The sequence below is a fragment of the Erithacus rubecula genome (assembly GCF_903797595.1).
Source record: "Erithacus rubecula genome assembly, chromosome: 19".
Classification (NCBI taxonomy): Eukaryota; Metazoa; Chordata; class Aves; order Passeriformes; family Muscicapidae; genus Erithacus; species Erithacus rubecula.
Genome location: NC_136671.1, coordinates 1,605,733 through 1,622,550, shown reverse-complemented (window position 1 = coordinate 1,622,550; position 16,818 = coordinate 1,605,733). Strand labels below are relative to the sequence as shown.

Sequence of the window (16,818 nt, the reverse complement as noted above, 5' to 3'; positions counted from 1 at the left end):
CAGCTTGTCACAGCACAGGGCTGTGGTGTGGACAGCCCAATACACTGGGAGAAGTTCCTCAGAAATGAAATTCTGCAGAACAGGGGGCAGGAGCTGCCTGCCTCTCCACCTCAGCCCATTTTTCCACTCTGGGAAAAGGCCCAGCCATCGTTCTGCTGGCTCAGAGGATCCCAAAGCTGCAGCAGACTGGGAGGATTTGGGATGCAGAGTGACACTGGCAGCTCAGATGGGCTGGGCTGCAGGATCCTGGCACTGAGGAGCTGCTCCCACTCCAGCTGCCATGGAGTGAGGAGAGAGCCCTGGGAAAGGCAGATCAGCCCTTGGACTATTTGGGATCCTTCAGGAACATCCTGGCAGCTCATGGTGATCAAGGAATGGTCCATCCATAATTCATGCATCCCAGCTGGAACACTGCACCCAACTCTGTCCCAGCACAGGAGGGACCTGGAGCTGCTGAGAGAGTCCAGAGGAGGCCACAGAGACACTGCAAGGGCTGGAGCCCCTCTGCTCTGGAGCCAGGCTGGGAGAGCTGGGGGTGCTCACCTGGAGAGGAGAAGGTTCCAGGGAGAGCTCAGAGCCCCTGCCAGGGCCTAAAGGGGCTCCAGGAGAGCTGGAGAGGGACTGGGGACAAGGGATGGAGGGACAGGACACAGGGAATGGCTCCCACGGCCAGAGGGCAGGGATGGATGGGATATTGGGAAGGAATTGTTCCCTGGGAGGGTGGGGAGGCTGCAGAGCTGAGCATCTCCCACCTCTCCCAGCAGTGCCAGGGGCATCTGGCCCTGCCAGGCTGTAGGAAATGGCCTCTTTAATGAAGAAAATTAAACCATCCTCTAATAAGTTAATTATTTCCTCACACAGGAAAGCTACTGCTGTGTTTAGGGTGGCTGCAAGGACCTCTGGGTGTGCTGGGCTCAGGATGGGGTGGATGATTCCAGGCTGGTCCAGCTGAATGGTTCTCCTGGCTGGGATGGAACTCCCTGGGGTCACCCCCACAGCTGATGGTCACAGAGTCATGGAATAGGCTGGGTGGCAAGGGACACCACAGCTCATTAAAGGACATGGGCAGGGACAGCTCCCACCATCCCAGGCTGCTCCAAGCCCCATCCAGCCTGGCCTTGGACTCTGCCAGGGATCCAGGGGCAGCCACAGCTGTTCTGGGCACCCTGTGCCAGGGCCTGCCCACCCTCCCAGGGAACAATTCCTTCCCAAAATCCCATCTATCCCTTCCTGGTGGCCCCAAATCCAGTCCATCCCCTCCACTGCTGCTGTTCAATCCCAACAAAATCACAGGGTCACCACCAAAAGCCCAGTGCTGCTCCCCTGGCATGGACCCAGGTCCCCCTGAGCTCAACCCCAGCCCAAAGCCCTTCCTGAAAGGCAGTGATTAAGCACTGATCTCGTTTTTTTCCACCCATAAATCAGTTCCAGACCAAATATTTACTGTGAGCATCATTTCCTCGCCAAGCAGAGCTGCTGACAGCTCTCATTATTAGGAAGGATGAGTGATTTTGGACAGAGAGATTTTTTTTTTTCCTCTCTCTGTTTCTTCAGAAGGAGAAAAAATAATAAAGAATAATAAACAGCAGGATCCAAGTGGGTGACTGGGCTGGCTGCCTGCCTACCCATGGCCTGGATCCCAATCCTGAGGGAAGGGGAGCAGGAACTGAAGTGTGGAGAGGAACAGGAGCATCCTCACCCACAGAAAAACCCCTGGCACAGGGATCCCATCCTCTGGGTGGGGACAAGGAGTGCCTGAGAGACATGGAGCAAAACAAGTCCTGTTTGGGGCTGCTTGGGCAAAAATGGGTCAAAAACCATCCTTGGGGCAGGGATGGAAAATGAGGCCAGTCATGGGCTCATAAAGGACTTGGTGCCATGAGGGGTCATCTATTCATGCATCATTCATCCATCATTCATCCATCCATCCATCACCCATCCATCCATCCATCCATCCATCCATCCATCCATCCATCCATCCATCCATCCTCCATCCATCATCCATCCATCCATCCTCCATCCATCATCCATCCATCCATCCATCATCCATCCATCCATCATCCATCCATCATCCATCCATCCATCATCCATCCTTCCATCCCATCCGTCCATCATCCATCCATCATCCATCCATCCATCCATCATCCATCATCCATCCATCATCCATCATCCATCCATCCATCCATCATCCATCCATCATCCATCCATCATCCATCCATCATCCATCCATCCATCCATTCATCATTCATCCATCCATCCATCATCCATCCATCATCCATCCATCATCCATCCATCCTTCCATCCCATCCGTCCATCATCCATCCATCATCCATCCATCCATCCATCATCCATCATCCATCCTCCATCCATCATCCATCCATCCATCCATCATCCATCCATCCATCATCCATCCATCATCCATCATTCATCTATCCATCCATCCATCCATCCATCCATCCATCCATCCATCCATCCATCCATCCATCCATCATCCATCCATCATCCATCCATCCTCCATCCATCCTCCATCCATCATCCATCATCCATCCATCCATCCATCCATCCATCCATCCATCCATCCATCCATCATCCATCCATCCATCCATCATTCATCTATCCATCCATCATCCATCCATCCATCCATCCATCATTCATCTATCCATCCATCCTCCATCCATCATCCATCCATCATCCATCACGAGTCTCCAGGTGAGGGAAGGGTGGGTAGATGCTTATGGAGTAAATATTTCCTATTTTGGCTCCAAAGGTTTTTCAGGGAGCAGAGAGAACCGATTTCCACAATTTCTTATTTTCCCTCTTTATCCCGTGCACCCCTTGGTAGGGAGAGCCCAAACCAACCCCCCAAGGCAAAATTCGTGGAGCCCTGGGGCTAATTCCTGCCTCGGGAAAATCAGTGCAGCTCACAGGGAGAGACTCCTTCTCAGATAAGTGAATGCCAAAGAGGAGGGCCGTGATTTCATGCAGGAATTTCGCTAAATATATAATGATGGATTAAAAAAAAAAATAAAAAATAAAAAAAAGGTGGAAAAAAAAAGCGGAGCGAGTTTGAAGCGTTTAATGCAAATCCCTTGAGGTGTCAATCCCGCCTGAATGGCTCATCCCCGCCTGCTCGGTGGGATCAGTCAAACGCTTATCACCCGCTTTGGGGGAAAAAAAAAAAGAGGAAAAAATAGAGGGTTTCAACAGGCGGTGAAAAACAGGAGCAGACACCGGGACAAAGGGCCCGTCAGTCCTTTCAGGAGCCGGAGGGAGCGCGGGATTGGGCAGCGTGCGGGGCGGGGAGGGCGTGGGATTTAAAGGATTTCCACAGAAAGGACCCGGCGAGGAGGTTTGCCCTGCTGGGATGATGGGAAAGAGCAGGATGGGCTGGGAGAAGCTGGGATATGGGGATGGGCACAGTGGGATCTGCATGTCACACGGAGCAAAAATCCCATAGTCACAGGGCTGTGATGCGCCTGGAATGTGGTTCATCCCAAAAAGTGTTCCAAAGGGGACACCCCAGCCATTTCCCAGCCCCTGGCAGAGATCACCCTCCATTCCCAACTCTTAAAAAACCTGGAAATTGAGTAGTAACAACCTGCTCTGCAGGCATTTGTTGTCACATTCTTATTGCCATTAAAAAAAAAAAAAATTAAAAGGGGTTTAATTTAAAATTTAACCACAAGGCAGGAGCTGCCCCTGCAGCCGCCAGAGCCAGGTGATGTTTTATTCACCACTTTGCTCCTCGTCAGCACACACCAATTTCCACACAAGCGTTGCTCTAAAAGGAAGGGAAATAGAGTGGGAGAAAAAAGAAAATAAAATCCTCTCATCGGTATTTCAGCTGCAAAGGATTAAGGATCGCTGCTGCCTGGCTGGGAATCATAAACCCGAAGGTTTATGGCTTTTGGAGTGGTTTAATTGCATAATATTCCTGATTAAATCAGAGCAAGGAGCAGGTGAAGTGCTGCCCCCTCCACCACGGGCAGGAGGCTCCAGCAGCATCCATTGGAATGGCAAAAAAAAAAAAAAAAAAAAAAAGGATTAAACCCCTCAGATTCACTCTGGAGTTTTTTCATGTAAAAATGATTTAGTGGGAAGGGAGCTTGATGATCATTTTATTCATCCCACACCTCCCACTGTCCCAGGGTGCTCCAACCTGGCCTTGGGCACTTCCAGGGATCCAGGGGCAGCCATAGCTGCTCTGGGCACCCTGTGCCAGGGAACAATTCCTTCCCAATATCCCATCCAGCCCTGCCCTCTGGCAGTGGGAGCCATTCCCTGTGTCCTGTCCCTCCATCCCTTGTCCCCAGTCCCTCTCCAGAACTTCTGGCACTTGTCCCTTCCAGTTCCCATATTGGCACATAAATGGCAAAATCTGACCTTTTTCTTCAAAGATTCCTAAATAAACCATAAAAAAACCCAACCCCGGCTAAGGAGTCTGAGCATTCCCAAACAGCCTTGGGGAGTTGGGATCTAAACCAGCACAGCTGGAGCCATCTCAGCCAGGAAAGAAGGCACCAGGCCACCTTTGACACCAGAATAAACACACAGCTCCTGTGCCCAATGTCACACCCCAAATCCTTGTGCAGCTTCTGTAAGATTTCCAGGATTCAAGGCAGTGGATTTTTTGAACCTGCCTGAGGACCTGAAATTTCTTCATTCTCCACCCAAACGTGAGCAAGCTCCACACAATGCTGGGCTTGAGGTAAAGAAATAAACACAGAAAATACTCCAGATGTGTCATTTATCCTCCTCATCCCCATAAAGAGGCAGCAAACCCTCTCCTCCCTGGCCAGAGGAAAAGCAGCTCCTTCAAATCAAAGCCTCAGCAGTTAAATATTTATCCAAGTGCCTGTCCCCACTTCCCTGGATGCCTGAATTTCCAGGCTGGAGTCTGACTGATCTATTATTCACTTTTCCAAGCACCAAGTGGAACTTTTTTATTACAGCTGCAAATTAGAAAGCTGAGGGATTCTTTGAAGGGAGTTGGAGGCAAACAGGTTCCCCCCCATCCCCTGGGATGGGAGAGGGGGCTGCAGGAACAGCTCTGGGAGCAGACACAGGGGGGGAAGGAGCTGTAGGAGGTAATTGCCAGGATCCTGGAGCTGGAGCTGTTTCTCATTAAGCCCTTTCTGTTTTCTTGGTTGCCACCGTTACGTTTCTTTGAGGGCCACACCAGGGCAGGGAGGGTGAGCTGGGGCCAGCCAGGGCTGGGCGGGTGGAGATCCTTTAGATGGAGAAGCTTCCACAGGGATTCAGCCCCCCTGGGACACCCTAAAACATCTCCAGACAACACAGTCTCAGCCAGGTGGGGCAGATCTGCCGCCAAACTGGGACATCACGGAATGGGTTGGGATGGAAGGGACCTTAAAGCTCATCCAATTCCACCTTCTACCATGGGCAGGGACACTTTCCACTGTCCCAGGCTGCTCCAAGCCCAATGTCCAGCCTGGCCTTGGGCACCCTGTGCCAGAGTCTCCGCACCCTCCCAGGGAACAATTCCTTCCCAATATCCCCTCCAGCCCTGCCCTCTGGCAGTGGGAGCCATTCCCTGTGTCCTGTCCCTCCATCCCTTGTCCCCAGTCCCTCTCCAGCTCTCCTGGAGCCCCTTCAGGCCCTGGCAGGGGCTCTGAGCTCTCCCTGGAACCTTCTCCTCTCCAGGTGAGCACCCCCAGTCTGGCTCCAGAGCAGAGGGGCTCCAGCCCTTGGAGTGTCTCTGTGTCCTCCTCTGGACTCTGAGAGCACTCCCTGCTTTTGGTTTTCACCCCATTATTGCCAAGGAATAGTGCTTGAGCCACCACAGCAGGCCAGGGGTGGGATGGCAGGAGGGAGAGAAGTGACCAGCAGTGGTCACCCCTGTCCTGGCCACCATCCCATCCCCTGCCTGCTCTGTGCCCTCCTCTCCACACCAGGCACCGGGAATGCGGTGCCACCTCTCTCAGGATGTTAATCCTTATCTAAATTCCTCCTCACGCCCGTCTGGCTTTGAAAGGACCCTCAACTGCTCATTAAAGGACACGGTGAGAAGTTTCTCCTCTGAGCACTGTAAAGCTCCAGCGCCTCTGGATGGAATAGCAGGGCTGTAATTAACATTAATGACACTCCTAAGCAGCATCAGAGCCCGGAGCAGTGGGATAATTCCAGCACCGAGCCAGGTTGGTACGGGGGCCACTCATCACTGTCACCTCCTGGTGTGTAAAGCATCCTGTGAGGGAGCTGGGCACATTCCAGGGGCTGTGGTCCTCAGCCCTGGCAGCCAGATTGATCAGCGGGAGGATTTGGAAGCACAGGGAGAAATGCTGCTCGTTTTGCTCTCCAAATTCCTGCCTTTCCTCATTCTCCCCCTGGCAGAAGTTCCAGGTTGGTGCTCTGTTTTCAGGATAAATAACACAGATCATGGAATCATGGCATCCTTTTGGTTGGAAAGGACCTTTGAAATCAAGGAGTCCATCCATGTGGCCTCAAGTACCACATTTTTCAATCTCTCCAGGAATGGGAACTCCAGCATTGCCCTGGGCAGCTGTGCCAGTGCCTGACCACCCTTCCCATGGAGGAATGTTCCCAAAATCCACCCTGAGCCTCCTCTGAGGCTGTTCCCTCTCCTCCTGTCCTTGTTCCCTGTTCCCAGAGCCTGACCCCCCCGGCTGTCCCCTCCTGTCACAAGGGCCCCCTGAGCCTCCTTTGCTCCAGGCTGAGCCCCTTTCCAGCTCCCTCAGCCTCTCCTGGGGCTGCAGCCCCTTCCCCAGCTCTGTCCCTGCCCTGGACACACTGCAGCCCCTCCAGCCTCTTTTGTCATAAAGGGCCCAGAACTGGACGCAGGATTTGAGGTGGGTCACAGGGATGGGCACTGCCCTGCTCCTGCTGCCACCCCAGAGCTGGCACAGCCCAGCTGCCAGTCCCACCTTGGGAACATGCTCCATATGGAATATTTCCACGTGCTGGCAACATCCTGCTGCCTCCACCTGCTTTGCAAACATCCACCTCCTGCTCATCCCCAGTGCCAGGAGCCCACCTGCCCTTCCAAAGCTGGGGAATGTCAGAGGAGCTGCCTGGACACCTCTCTCCCCAAATCCCACTCGTGTGGAACATCAAGTCATCGATCCACCAGGTGCATGGGAACTGCTACAAGGGAAAACATCATTATTATCAAGGTAGAATTAATGACCTATCAGGGCCTATTTAGGAGCAGATTAAATGATGAAATCTGAGGCACAGTCTAAGCATGGGCTGCTCAGTGGGGTGGGGATGGTGAAGAACTCTGCTCCCAGGTTTTGGGATTCAGTTTTTCACCTTTTTGCCTTGATGGCCCCAGTTGGGTGCAAGACTTGGCCAAGTACCACAGGGAATATTCCTTTGTCTGGAATTTGTAATGTGGGATGGAGAAAAACACCTCCAGGACAGAAAGTGTCTGAAGTTAAAGTTGGAAATAATACAAGGAAAAAGGAAAATAAGAAAATGGAGGTGTGCTCAATCACCAGTTCACATCTGAACTTCACATCTGAACTTCACCTAGGAAATCCTCATCACAGTCTGGAAAAATCCCACCAAAAAACCACCTTTTCCCCAGTGGGGCAAAAGGGAAGGAAATGAAACCTCCAAAGCCTTTGAACCAACAGGTTTTTCCACCAGGAAAATCCACACCTGGAATGTCACTGCAACACCACAGGATAAGATGAATTAATGGGAAATTTAGGCAAAGTCCAGCTGCCCTGAGCAGGAGGAGCCTCATCCCAGCCCAAACCTGACCAAGGTGCAGCAGAAAAATGTCCTGTCCTGTCCAGCAGCTGCTTCAGGTTCAGCCCAGCTGGGTCAAGCTCCCATCCACAATTTCCAGCTGCTTTCCAGAGGATGGGTCTAAAAATGGAGAATGGTTCTAAGTACAAAGGAAAAGTCTAAGCACGGGCCAAAGGATGAAGGATGAACCAAAGGACAAAGGACAGGCCAAAGGACAGGTCTAAAGAGGGGTCTAGAGATGAAGGATGGGTTCAAGAGCAGGTCTAAGGAAGAAGGACAGGTCTAAGGTTCAAGGATGATGGGTGCATCTAAGTACAGGTCAAAGGATCAAGGATGGGCCAAAGGACAGGTCTAAGAATGGGTCCAAGGATGAAGGATGGGTTCAAGAGCAGGTTCTGAAGATGAAGGATGGGTCTAAGAATGGGTCCAAGAATGAAGGATGGGCTCAAGAGCAGGTCTAAAGATGAAAGACAAGTCTAAAGAGGGGTCCAAGCATAAAGGATGGATTCAAGAGCAGGTTTAAAGATGAAGGATGGGTCCAAGGATGATGGGTGGGTCCAGGCAGAGGTCAAAGGCCAAAGAATGGGTCTAAGGGTAAAGACCTCCCAGTCAGGGCAGATCCTGCCTCCAGAGACCCACTGACCATCCCCTGCAAGGGTTAAACACCCCCTTAGCCAGCTGGACTTTTGCTCCCCAGCTAATGAGTTTTTAAGACCTCCCATTCTGAGTTTGTTTCTTTCCTGGCTGATGGATAATCATTAACTACCCATGAGAGATTCCAATGGCCCGTGGAATTCATGAGGAATTAAATGGGCATTACATTATCAGCCACTCTCAATGTTTGGTTTCCTTTTCAGGAGCCTTCCTGAGATGTTTATGGGCTGTGGATTTATGGAAGCCAGGGGATCTTTTCAGGAGTAATGTTCCATACCTTGGAGTCACGGTCAGCAGCTGGAGACTCCAGGCAGGAAAATTGGAGGCTAGGAGCTCCAAAAAATAAATAAAATAAAAGCCAGCAAATTTAACCCCTGGCACACAGAAATGATGGATTAAATGCTGGGAATAAGATCTGAAGCACAATATTCAAAGGAGTTTATGAGCTGTCATCAGGAATCAAGCAGTACACGGTGGCCTTGCTCTGGAGGGGACCCGGTCACTGCTGCTGCTGTCACAAATAAATGGTGTTGGTTTATTTTCTCTCTGTGCCTAGGGGGAAAAATCCAGGGGGAGCAGCCCCAGAGAACCCTGAGGGTTCCACTGTATCAATCCTGACCCACAGCTCACAGGGAGGGAGATTTCTCCTCCTGCCCAAGTCACCCCTGGCTCCCCAGAGCCCATTTCACCCTGTCCTGAGCTGGAGAGGAGAGAGGGGGACTTGGGACAAGGGACAGGACACAGGGAATGGCTTCCCACTGCCAGGGGGCAGGGATGGATGGGATATTGGGATTTTGGGATGGGTGGAATATTGGGATATTGGGATGGAATTGCTCCCTGGGGGGGTGGGAGCACAGGGTGCCCAGAGCAGCTGTGGCTGCCCCTGGATCCCTGGCAGTGCCCAAGGCCAGTTGGATGGCGCTTGGAGCAGACTGGGATGGTGGAAGGTGTCCCTGTCCATGGTAGGGATGATCCCACAAGATGGTCCTTAATGTCCCCGCCCACCCAAACCATTCCAAATATCAGCCTGAGGGACACCAGGCTCTCTCCTGGGAGGGTCTCTGAAGGGTCCTTGAAGAGAACAGGCAGGATGGGGTTAAATCTCCACCCTAAATCACCCCAGGAGATCCCACCCAGCACTTGGGATCCCCAGGAGTGTTCTCAAACTCTCAGCTCCCCACATCCAGCCCTTCCTTCCACACTGGAACTGGACATGTTCCCTTCCATGGGGAACAGAAAGCCCCAATCCAAAGGAGCCCAAGAATCCACAACTAAAACAGAAGAGGTTGATCAGGGAAGGCTCCAAATCCTCTTCCAGGCATGAGCTCCTTCAGGAAGCACAGAGGGCTCAGACTTTAGGTACACCACGGAACTGTGGCATTGAAAAAAACCCCCATCCTCAAATTCCATGGCCACAGTCATACAGTAACAATTAGCTGAGAAGGGCCTGAAAATATTTCAATTTTAATTCACTTTTTATCTACGCCAGGCATTTTCCACCTCACCCAGGCTAATAAACAGCTCCCACTCCAACAGGGCTGTGCTGGAAAAAAAGAGGGGAAAAAAGAAGAAGCTGCCTCTTTAATGCACTAATTACAATCCCGAAGCGCTAATGGGATTAGCAGGCAGGATTTAGTGGTTGTCTGCTGCAAAATCATTAAGTGCCATTAGAGAAAATGAACTTCCCTGCTTCTCCAAGAGGTTTGCAGGAATCCGGATCCAACCCCAGCAGCCCCTGGAGCACAATGGGGTCCTGTCAATATTAGATCTTTCCTTGATTAATTCCCTAATCGGGAGTTGAAATTGCCCAGCAGCACTGGGAAGAGAGCACTGGAGGAACTGGGATAACTGGCTGCAGTCAGGAAGAGGAATCATGGAATGGGGTGGGTGGGAAGGGAGCTTAAAGCTCATCCAGTGCCACCCCTGCCATGGGCAGGGACACCTCCCACTGTCCCTGCTGCTCCAAGCCCTGTCCTGCCTGGCCTTGGACATTCCAGGGAATCCAGGGGCAGCCACAGCTGCTCTGTGCCAGGAAAGTGGAGAGCAACAAAGGCAGAGGGGACATCACTGTGTTTGTGTCACCCTGCCTGACATTTCCCATCTCCATAGGGAGAAGCAGTGGCCAGAAGATCTGATGTGCCCAAACCTGGCCCCAGCTCCGTGTCAGGGTGACCATGAGGGCTGGAAGGTGTCCCTGCCCTGGGAATGAGATGAGCTTTAAGGTCTCTTCCAGCCCAAATCTGGATTTCTTTGATCATTGCCCGACTGCAGCCAGTTTTCCCAGTGCTCATTTCCCTGTGGTGCTGGGAATTTCAATTCAGGATCATCAGGGAATATCCAATGACCAACCTGGGGAAGCTCTGCCCTAAGTGAGACTTTCTCCAGCTGAGGGCAGAGCATGGTTTGGGGGCTGGAATGGTGACAAAATCAGGAGCAGGGAGAGGCTGACCCTTGGGGACACTGGGGTGCTCTTGGGGACCCAACAGAGCAAACACTTTTTCCCAGTGCCTGAGCACAAGGGGGAGGGTGGCCTTCCAGGAGATATTTTCCAGCTGAAATGGCTTTGTTTCCAAAAGCTAAAAGCCTCTGGAGACCAAAAATTCCCAGCTCAGAGGAAAAGGAGGGTGGATGATCAACCTCAGCTTGTGCAACAGAGGCTGCCACAGACCAGGGGACAAGTGACACCAGACACATCTGCCACCCCCAAATCCACTCTGGTTCCCTCTGCCCCAACAGGAGGAGCTCCAGGTCAGGCACTGGGAGCACCCCCATGGATTTAACCCTTGCATGTCCCACCTGGAGCTGCTCAAATATCATGGACAGGCCAGAGGGTCTGTGCTGTGCCATCCACGCTCCCTCCACAGCCCTCAGGTGACTCTTCCCATGATTCTGGCACAGCCTTTTTACCCTCAAGAACCCCAAATTTTGGGACAGAAAGAGCAATTTGTCCTGGGGTCCTGTTTTGAGAGCCAGCATGGACCAGCTCCATCCCAAAACACCCTCAGGGAGAGGAGGTGATGTCCCAAAGTGGCCACCACTCCCCTCTGCCACCCCATGCCATGCAGGAGGAAGATTCTCCGAGCAGGGCCAGCGGAAGGGGTGGAAAGGGATGGAGAGGGGATGTGGTGATGCCAGGGAATCCTTTCCCTGCGCAGCAGCAGCCTCTGCCGGCACCGGAGCCGCAGAGCAGGAGCGGCGGGGATGAGGCAGGGCCCGGAGAGCGCTCCGAGCGCCGCCAGGGATGGGAAAGATCCCGGGGGGCTACGGAACATAAACTGTCCTTTCCATAAGGATTTATAAATCCCTGTGTCCACTTTTCAGCTGGAAGGGTATTATCCCCACCTCTCTCCACCTCGCACTCGCTCCCCCGCGCAGCTCTCGCGGCCATTCCCGTGCAGCTGCTGGAAAATCCAAAAATCCAGCTCTCCACAATCGCACATTCCCGCATGCCGGGGTGTGCCAGCCAACGATCCTGGAGCCGCTGGGTGCTCACCACGCACCCCAAAATGAGACTGGGGGGGCAGAACCGACACCATCCCACAACATCCCCGCTGCAAGGAGCCGCGAAAAGGAATTTCCACACGAAACCTCCAAACAAGACACGGACATTTAGGGATAAATGTGCTTTTCCCAAGGGGCTGGGAGCACCCGGGGCACCACTTGTGGATGATACAACTGTCCCTGAAAAAGGCCCTCGGGATCTTATACCCTGAGACAATGAAACCTGAGAAATGCTCCCCCTCCCTACTGAAAACCCTGTTATCATTTATGATTTCTATTGCCCTTTACTAGATGATTGGTCTTTTCTCACCTAGATTCTTAAAGTAATCGGACAGTTCTTAACTTGTAATTTTACTGGTTAGAATTTCAATCCTCCTAAAACCTATAAAAACCCCTTGCTGTGCTATATATCCAGATTTTGCTGGTAGAACCCTTCAAAGAAATAAAGCTACTTTTGGAACCTCTACGGCAGCTCCCAAAGTCTCATTCCTGGCTAGATGAGAAGCTGAGCTTCTGCCTGGAGCTATCCAGACCCCATGGCAGCCCGAAGCTAGAACCGCCCTAGCCCAGGCAGCTACACCACTTACTTGGGAGTGTGCGCCTCATCCACGCGGTGCCCCAGCTGGAACTCGTGCGATTTGCTGCGGTGCAGCGCCGTGAATCCCGGGATGAGGTGGATCAGCTTCCTGGAGGAGGGCGGGGGGGTCCCGGGGGGCTTCAGTTTGTTCCTGCGGCGCACGGGGGGTGTCCCCGGCGGGGTCATGGTGGTGACGATGTTGGGGGTGCGCGGTGGGGTGTGCGCGGCGTGGCGCTGCCGAGGGGACGGCGGCAGCGAGCGGTGGCCGGACTCCAGCGGTGGGCACAGCCCCGGGTGACCCTCCACGGTCAGGCGGTCCACGTGGGTGTACACAGAGCCCGAGTGGCAGTGGTGCTGCCCGCACTTGGGCTGCACCTTGGGGCTCGGGTGCGTCCTGCCCCAGGGGCCCGGCTCCGGGGATAAACCCGGGCTGTTCTCCTTGCCCGGCTCCGTGCTCGGCCACTGGATGGTCCAGTCCTGCTTGGAGAGGCTCCCGCCTGGAGAGAGCACAGAGACATGGCCGTGAGCTGGGAATTCCCTGCTCGGCCCAGGAGGGGTAAAAGATCCCGTGCCTGGAAGGGTTTGAGGGTTGGGTTTAGTGGAAGGTGTGTCCTTGCCCGTGGAGTGAGAGGATCCTAAAGGTCCCTTCCCACCCAAATTATTCCATGATTGATTCTATCCAAGCACTTGAACAGCAAGGGGCTTCTCTGTCTTATGGAATCTTGGAATGGTTTGGGTGGGAAGGGACCTTAAGCATCATTTCATTCCAAGTGGACACTTTCCACCATCCCAGGCTGCTCCAAACCCCATCCAACCTGGCCTTGGGCACTGCCAGGGATTCAGGGGCAGCCACAGCTGCTCTGGGCACCCTGTGCCAGGGAACAATTCCTTCCCAATATCCCATCCAGCCCTGCCCTCTGGCAGTGGGAGCCATTCCCTGTGTCCTGTCCCTCCATCCCTTGTCCCCAGTCCCTCTCTGAGCTCTCCCTGGATCCTTTTCTTCCCCCAGCTCTCCCAGCCTGGCTCCAGAGCAGAGGGATGGGTGGCTTGAAGACCCCAGAGATTCCCATTGGATCATCCAGTGCCACCCCTGCCATGGGCAGGGACACCTCCCACTGTCCCAGGCTGCTCCAAACCCCCTCCAGCCTGGCCTGGGACACTGCCAGGGATGAGACCCCCAGATCTTCTCTGGAGATGCCCCAGTGGAGCCCTCACCACTCCCAGCAGGGGATTTGCCAGGGCTGGAGGTGTCCCCATGTGCCCCCTCATCCTCTTAGTGCCACCCCAAACGGCGGCACTGGGATGGTGACATCCCCCCGGGACAGTGACACCCCCTGGGACAGTGACACCCCTGACGTGGCCCAGGCTGCTGCCCCACCCTCATTTGCATAACAAGGGGCTGTAATTAACAGAGGCTCCTCTGCACTCCTAATTATCCGTCAGCACCAGGGGCAAAGAGCCCTTGGCAGCATCCCAGGGATGATCCGGGTGGAGTCTGGGCCTCCATCCCAGCTCAGGGCCCCTTGAAACCCCAAATTTCATTTGGAAATCTGGGAAATTTCATTTTCCAGCGCCTCCTTCCCACTCCCTGCTTGGGTTGGAATTGGAGTCTCTCCTTTTTCACAGGAATGTTTCAGTTCCAGCTCCAGAGGAAAAGGAAAAGATTTTGGGTTGAAAACATGCTTTGAGTCAAAAGGTGGAGGATGGGGCATGAGCAGTTTGCTGGAATCATTTTCTAGGAGCAGAACATCAAAATAAAATGTTAAAAAACCCAAAAATAATTACGAAAAATATGAAAAAATTAACAGTGAAAATTCCCAAATAATTAAAAGGTGAAAAAATTAACAGCAAAAATCCCCAAATAATTAAAATATGACAAAAATAGCAGTAAAAGATCCCAAATAATTGTAGCATATTTTTAAATAACAATAAACAGTTCCCAAATAATGGTAAAATATTTTTAAAATCGCAATAAACAATTCCCAAATTATTTTAAAATGTTTAAAAATATAAAAATATAAATAACAAAAGAATAATAAGAAAAAATAATATTAAAATCTTAACGTTTAAAATGAATAAGAAATTCAATAAATAATTTTAGGAATTAGAATTAATTAATTGGAATAAAATAGAATTAAAATAATAATTAAAATAATAATTAAAATGTTTTAAAATTATTTAACTGAAATTTAAAATAAAGCAAAATAAAGTAAAAATAATAATAAAGAACTCTAGAAAACAAAACAAATTAATTAGAATTAATAAGAAGTACAAATAAATGAAAGAAGTAAAAATATTATAAATTAAAATGAATTAGAATATATAAGAAATTAAAATAAAAATTATAGATATGTAAAAATAAAACAATTAATTAGAGATATGAATACATAAAAATAATTGAAACGAAAAATAAGAATAACAAAAATATTTGCTAAAAACAAATTTTAAACATCTGAAAAATCTCGCGTATGCAAATCAGAGCGTCCTTAAGCAAATTAGGATCTTCCTATTGGCCGCTTGATTTGCATAACGCCGAGCCGGCCCGGGGCTAATTAGCAGCGTTAATGAAGATTGGGGTGAGAATGTCCCTGTAATAAAATATAAAATATAAAATATAAAATAAAATAAAATAAAATAAAATAAAATAAAATAAAATAAAATAAAATAAAATAAAATAAAATAAAATAAACACTATTCCAGCAGGGAGCAAGCATTGATGGGATCAGCTTAAACTGGAAATCAAGAGGGAAAAAAAAATCATCAAAAATATCCCAAAGCTCCTCTTGCTCCAAAGGCTGCTGGAAAATTCCCTCTGCCCCTTTGTCCTCTGATTGCTCCTCACAGATTTTTTGGGTTTTTTCCATCCCAAATTATGAGTTAATTTTTGGGTATCAGTCACAGCTGCCCCCCAGTCCCTGTCCTGTCCCTGTGGATTCTCCCTTTGTGTTTCATGGATCCCCTCAGACCCCTCCCCCCACCCCGTTTCATCAGGGAAACTTTTCCCAAACTGCTCCATGGAAAACCAACAGGAAAACAAACTCCTGGGAAGAGGAGGCAGCACTGGGATGCAGCTCATGGATCCAGAGATGGAAAAATTCCATCTGCTCCAAACAACAAACAGCAAAGTTTGCTTTGTTTTCCTCCAAATTAGGGAAATATTGGGAATTACTGGGAATTATTGGATGTTCCCATGGGAGCTGCTGGGGCACCCCTGAATCCCAGCTGCTCCTTGGGATGCTCTGAGAGCTCCTTCCCTTCCCAAAAGCTGCTTCCAGGTGACCCTGGGAGAGTTGGAGATTTTGGGATGCCCAAGGTTTTTTGGGAGCTCCCAGGGTCCCAGGACAACAGCCTCTGGAATAAACTCTGGAATACCCCAGTGCAGGGATATTGGGAAAGTCAACTCTTCCCTCCTCCCCATCACACCAAATTCCCTCCAAACTGGGATTTTTCCTGCTTTTCCCTCATTGCTCCTGACCCTGCCTGACTCTGAGCTGTCCCCAAGCCACCCTCAGCCTTCCCAGGGCTCATAAAAATTCCATCCCAGCTCCTTTTTCCCAGCAGGACACTTAATAAGCTCCACACATCCCTCAGCAGTCACATCCCATCAACTCCTCAGATTTGATATTAAATTAATCCAGCTCTGATAACAAAACCCCCCTCCCAAGGATCCACATCCAAGGAAAATCCAATCCACAAAGCAGGGGGGTAAATGTGGGTTTGCCACTCTGATTTATGGGATGCTCCAGGGTTTTCCCTGCTACCCCCAGGATGTTTGTCCTTTTCCAAGCCCATCCTGGCAAAATCCATCTCCATGGAACAGCCTCTCCCAGACAGGGGCAGCCTGGGAAATTAAAGGCTTCTAATTAATGGCTCAATAAATAAAGATGGATGGGGAAGGTTAAACCTGAACCTCATTCCTGCTTTATGAATACAAATCTTGGCATCTTGGAATTGGCTGCTGTGGCTCCTGCCAAGGAATTCCAGCTTTTAAGGAGGATGCAACTTGTTCATTAATTACATTTTTAGGATGAGGGCAATCTCTTGCTTCACCAGGAGATAAAATGAAGCTAAAACACAGATTAAAAGGCATTTCTGGGGTAGTTGGTGCATCTGGAGCTCCTTTTAGGGGGGGTGTCATTTCCCAATGGATTTAAAATCCCAACACTGCATCCAAAGTGAGCATCACTGCTGTCCTGGGATGCTTTTCTATCCCCATCCCAGAAACTCCCAGACAGCATCACTGTCACGGAGCCAGCCAGTGCTCAAAATCCTTGCAATCCAGTGGATGGATGGAAGGATGGAAGATGGATGGATGGATGGATGAATGGATGGATGGATGGATGGATGGA

The 16,818-nt window shown here is 50.8% G+C and overlaps 1 protein-coding gene across 3 annotated transcripts in view; it reads right to left on the bottom strand.

Annotated features, from left to right (window-relative positions):
- Nucleotides 1-16,818, bottom strand: part of KSR2 (kinase suppressor of ras 2) — a gene marked incomplete at both ends in the record, with an annotated part of 78,667 nt that overhangs the window by 51,107 nt on the left and 10,742 nt on the right. For all 3 annotated transcript variants that reach the window (XM_079322780.1, XM_079322782.1, XM_079322781.1), the window contains one exon: nucleotides 12,480-12,966. In XM_079322780.1, coding sequence (XP_079178906.1) covers nucleotides 12,480-12,966 — 487 coding nt within the window. The remainder of the gene's footprint in view (nucleotides 1-12,479; nucleotides 12,967-16,818) is intronic.